This window comes from Rutidosis leptorrhynchoides, chromosome 1, assembly GCF_046630445.1.
Source record: "Rutidosis leptorrhynchoides isolate AG116_Rl617_1_P2 chromosome 1, CSIRO_AGI_Rlap_v1, whole genome shotgun sequence".
Taxonomy (NCBI): domain Eukaryota; kingdom Viridiplantae; phylum Streptophyta; class Magnoliopsida; order Asterales; family Asteraceae; genus Rutidosis; species Rutidosis leptorrhynchoides.
The window spans coordinates 126,350,181-126,355,978 of NC_092333.1; the positions used below are offsets into that span (position 1 = coordinate 126,350,181).

At 34.7% G+C, this 5,798-nt stretch overlaps 1 protein-coding gene across 1 annotated transcript; it reads right to left on the reverse strand.

Moving 5' to 3' along the window:
* Window positions 1-840: 840 nt before the first annotated feature.
* Window positions 841-2,617, reverse strand: LOC139864727 (uncharacterized). The gene has a single exon (XM_071853302.1). The coding sequence runs from the start codon at window positions 2,550-2,552 to the stop codon at window positions 900-902; it is 1,653 nt and encodes a 550-aa protein (XP_071709403.1). The 5' UTR covers window positions 2,553-2,617; the 3' UTR covers window positions 841-899.
* Between the last annotated feature and the right edge of the window lie 3,181 nt (window positions 2,618-5,798).

Here is a 5,798-nt window from a genome sequence, read left to right on the forward strand (position 1 = left end):
CCTATAGAAACAACCAGAAATTATTATACATACAAAAACGAGTACCATCACAAACCCAGCAGTGCCATAAAGCCATAGAGGGCAGTGTCTTATTTTCATAATCAGGTCAGCAAAATCTATGATCTCAAGTTGACCTATAAACACTCAAAAATCTTCAGTTTACGCGATTTTGAGGATTTTGAGCATGTGACCCAAATCAGAACTAGGAATAAGATAATGTCTAAAGCTACAAAACTAGACATCGAAATACAAAAAGTCACACAGCAATACAAGTAAAAAAATAAAGAAGAAAGCAGACTGTTAAAAAAGTCCGAGGCAAATCGCTATCAGGATTGAGGATTTATGCACATACTGACCAACCTTTAAGGGATCATGTACATCATAAAGTAATATTTAGGCTGTATCGAATACAGTAGGAAGCAAATAAATATATTTTAACTAAAACAGCTTCAATTGTCAAATATTGTTACAAAGATTAACCAGCCTATCAAGCAAATTGTTTTGATAAAACTAAAAAGCAGTTATATGTTGTCAACTGACTAGTTCATAGAAACATAATATTCCAGCATACTCATTAAACTCAAGTCCTCTTATACATATGATTATATAAATATATTTATTTATGAAATGCACGGATACCGATAAGTGCCCCAATAAGTGAGTAATATCATTCAATTTCAGATTCAATCAGAATATCAAGTAACAAAATATAGAAGTACAGAGTATATAGGGTACTGTCTGAATCTTAAAAGACAAGCACCAGAAATATGGAATCACAAATCTCAAAAGATTAAAAAAAAAAACAAAAAAAATAAAAAACAAAAAAAAAAACAAAAAAAAAAAAAATACAAAACAAAATTTAAAACATTCATTAAGGATTATCCTTACTTCATCATAAGTCAAGTAGAAAGAGTCTGCAGCGACCTCAGTCGTTTAATGGCAGGAGATGTGGTCTTCATCACTTTCCGAAGCTTCTTCTTCTTCTTCTTCATCACTCTTTTGCCGCCTGCAGGAGGCATCTCTCTAACTGGACCAGGTAACACTCCTTTCTTTAAGGCACTGCCACGCGGGGTGACAGATGGCGGGATTCTAAGACTTTGAGGTGGCAATGGAGTCTGAGGCTTCCAAACCAAGTTATTTTTCATTGAAAATTTAACTCTTTTTGAACTCTTCTCACCACTCTTCATTGCAGTTCCTCCTTGTTCATGAGTTTCAGCATGATTAGACTCACTTGCATCACCACTTCTCATTCTCTTTCTCTTTTTTGGCACTTTAGTATTTGTACTGGTTGTTGAATCTTGCAGACTTGATTCAATGTGTTTATCCATACCCTCTTCATCAGCAATCTTCTCAAACTCCATTTGAAGATTTGATTTGAATAGCTCAGTAAACGTAACATCATTCCCATTACTAATAATCCCATTGCTTACACTCTCCCCATTAGCAACAATCACATTACCATCATCGTTTTCTTTTGTCATGCCATGGTCTTCACTATCTACATCCTCCTTCACCACCTTATTCTTCTTCTTCTTTTTCTTCTTTGACAAATTTTTAGATCCCTCTCCAATATTTTCAGAAACTATTGGTACCAACTCAGGAACCTCTTCATCACCATTTTCAATTTGAACAGGAAACATAACATCAACACCAGAAGCCTCCAAATCCTTCTCCAATTTCAAAAACTCCTTCTGCAAACCAAACAAAACCTTCCTATTCCCTTGAAAACACTCACTCGACGACCCAAACTCGTAACACTTACCTGCAAGCCCCATCTTTAAAGCAACCGTCCCCAAGTTCAAAACCTCGGTATCCTCAACCTCCTCTTCTCCATTTTTCTTCTTATCAAGCAAACTCTTCCCCATACACAACAACCTTTCAAACACATTATCCCTAATTTTACCAACCAACACCTTATCTTTCGAACCACTCATAGCACTAAACCACGGCTTAAATAAAATCTCATAAACTTCACGGCTAACCGGCAAATAACTCTTAATCTCATCCAAAAAGACCGAAGCAATATGATAATTAACACCATTTCCTAAAAACTTCTTCTCATTAGCTAACAACGATTTCGCTTCGTATATATCCATCACACGTTTACACAAATCCACATCCCACGCATTCATTTTCAACAATTGAAAACTATAATTCACAAATCTGCGAATAAGCAAGTAAAATTTATCTAACCTAAGCACATCGATACCGGACCATTCACGGCGTAACGTCGTAAAGAACACCGATAAATAATGAAGTGAAACGGAAACATCTAAATTTAATAACATTAACGAAAGTTTATCGATGAGATTTGATTGTACCGGAGCTTTGTCGGCGTGCCAAACGCAGTAAAACAAACCTTTCCAAAGCTTTTTCATTTCATCTTCGGTGATTTCACGCTGTTTCGGAAGCCAGATTGTGAGTTCTCGAAGCGATTTTGACCTAATGGAGGTGTTGCAGGAAGCTAGGTTTCGAATTAGGGGTAGAGATTGCGGCGGTACAACGGTGATTGATGGATTAGTGACGGCAGTACCGGATTCTTCTATCTCCATTGGTAATTCGTTGTTTGGAGGTTTGATTTGAAAACCCTAATATTTGGTGAAACCCTAGAGTATGAGTAGTGTTTCACGCTATAAAGTCTGAACTGTGGCTCGCTGTATTTTTGAATATACATGTTATTATTTGCTAAATGTTCATAAATAGCCCCTTTATTTCGATATATGTGTCATTACAGTCCTCTAGTTAATTATTTGTGTATATGCAGGAGATGTCAGATTCGAATATTGTATAGTACGGTGGTCAAGATGAGTTGAAAACAGATAGAAAGTAATCATGCTGGGCTACGTACATTAAAGTATGGGGTCGAATTACTCGCCCTCACCCTGAACAGGAAAATCTTCTACCTTTTATATACGCGACATAAACGGAAGGCATAAGCAAGCGTTATATGTTCAAAAAATAGAATTAGAAAATCAAAGCTTGACGAAAAATAGAAAAATTAAATAAAGACATAACTACACAGATAGTTTACGTGGTTTACACCAAATTGTTGATATAATCCTTAAGCTTTTTTATCGAGATAGTCCTCATGGTTCGCAAATGTTGCTAATATAGTCCCTTGGTCGGCAGACGTTAAACATCCACGTTAAATGTTTTTGTTAAATTTGGTTATGTGCAATACAAGTAAGGGTAAACTTGTCGTTTTCTTTTCATCCCTTACACACCTAGGTGGTCTTGCCAAGCGTCATCTAGTTATGGATCGTAGAACACAACTTGTGTGATACATAGTATATACTGACTATGTTCCAAATCTATTGTTTTCAGACAAAAAATATATAGTTTAAAAAAAATTACCTCTCACATTTACCTTTTTATTAGTTTTCGAGTCTTACCATTACTATATACCTATTTTTTGTTGTCTTACATGTATAAAGTAGAGCAGCACAACAAAATTTAATCACATTATTGTTATTCATTTATAAAAGTGGTCAATTAATTTGGAACATTTAAAAAAGGAATACCGGACAATAGAATTTGGACGGAAGGAGTAGTATCATTTTTATTTTTATTTTAAAAAGCAAAAACGCACACATCCAATATGATTTTTTACACGAATATATACATAATGTACACCTTAGGAATTGAACTCACGACTACAACGTCGGAGGGGTCACTCGTTACTGCTAGGCGAATGGCTCATATAACTTCAATGAATAAACATTTTCTTTGTTCAAGCTACCGGGAAAAGATAGCCTAAAACGTGTTATTTCGTGACTGTTTCCGACAATAAACCGAATGACTTACCTATATAGTACCATCTTGTCAATGGCGAGTCTATATAAAGGTCAAGGGGGTCCCTTGACCCCACTATTTTTAAAAATATATATATTAAATATCTTCAAAATCATTTAGGACACCATTAAATTTAATTACGGGACCCCATATATTTGTTGAAGCTATAGTTTTTTTAAGGTAAATAACTACTAATTATGAAGGATACTTAAAAAAATAAAAATTAGGATCCCATTTAATTTTCATAATAGATTCGCCACTGCATCTTGTGATACGGCTTACTATGTAATAACCTGAATAAACTTCCATTTGAAGTAATAAGTTAAAAGTGATCGCTTATCAAATTTACTATAATCTATTATTTAATAAATGATGTTATAAATAAGTATTATCTAAGCTTAAAAAATTGAAAAATAAAGATAAAAATTCTAAATTCTCATCATAATGTCATTAAAATATTTAATTGTATTTAATAGTAATGTTAACATGTTAATTGTATAGTATATGAAGCATTAAAATATTTAGGCATGGCCGATGCGTCGTTGCTAAAAAGTCGGTCAACGGTAAAAAGTCGGTCAACGGTAAAAAGTTGGTCAAAGTCGGAAAAAGTCGGTCAAAGTCGGTCAACGTCAGTCAAAGTTGGTCAATTTTCTTTATTTTTTTTTTTGTAATATTGTTAATAATTGCTAATTGTTCATGTTTATTGTATATATAGTTTATATTTTAAGATTCAATCTATATAATATTATATATATTTAATAAAAATATTTTAAAAGTCAACGTTAGTCAATGCCCGTTGCGTCAACGTTGCGTCCCCGTTGCGTCCGACTCGTCGTTTTTTAAGCATGGCCGATGCGACTCCTATCCACACCTTTTACAACCTTGACTGTAATACTACTTTTCACTGGTTTAGAAGCATCATTTTACTAATCAGTTTAGTGTATATTTTTTATGTTCCTGTTACCAGTTACGGTGTTTCCACCAAATTCATTATCACCTACTTTTAGAACCTCGCTGATGCCAACGGATTAACAAACTTGGAATGACAAGTTCTTCGAACTATTTATGAATACTATTTCTTTCCAGTGATTCTTTGGAAGCGTTACTGTCTGTGGCTGTGTGGCACGATGGTTACCGGTACGATCCAAAAATTAGGGTTTCATGTGCTTCACTACGAACCATCGGCATCAATGTTCGTAAGTGCTGAATTTCTTCATCTATTCTTAATTTTGGATATGTATGTTTACCTACAATAGGACGTTTTTATTGTTATAGCAGAAATTTTGCATGACTTTATGCCATATACGCTGGGATTTAATATTTGCTGAAATATAATTGCGATAATGGTGGTTGGTGGTGGTCGTGGGCTGCGTTTGACAGTGTCTTTCACTTAGCTATATCCTAATTGCCTTTTGTTCAGTTGCTGTTTTGTGCTTCATAGTATGGGATTTTATTGCGATGTTGGTGGTTGGCGTTGGCAGTGGGCTGTGTTAGATAGTGAGTTTAACTTAGCTACATCCTAATTGTCTTTTGTTCATTTGCTATTTTGTGCGTCATTTGCTCTTTTGTGCTTCATTATCCGATAATTCATTGTTATTTTAGGCAATAGAAATACAGTTGATAACTGTTGACTGACTTTCGTTGCTGCTTTGCTGCTGTGAGTTCAGGAACAATCCTCAGCCGCACAATTCACCTTTGTTTTAATTGACTGAGTAATGGCAAGTTTCAGCTTGACAATAGAGGATTCACAAATGATAAATGTGATACCTTCTTCACATCCTAATTGAAGTTGTAAACGAATTCCTCTTCCTCTCTCCACCGTAAGCCACCCTTCCACCACCAGTTTCAAATTTACCTACCCACTTGTTGTTCTCCACCATCCTTTTCACTTCAAAAATTTTACATATATTGTTAACAAATTTTTGTGTGAAGCTTTTACTTTTTTCTCACTAACCTACACCTCCTCACACCATTTCTTTTGTAGTTTTTACTGTTTTGTGGTTATC

Coding starts and splice junctions, on each gene's coding strand:
- LOC139864727 (XM_071853302.1), bottom strand. CDS start 2,552: ATGGAGATAGAAGAATCCGGTACTGCCGTCACTAATCCATCAATCACC.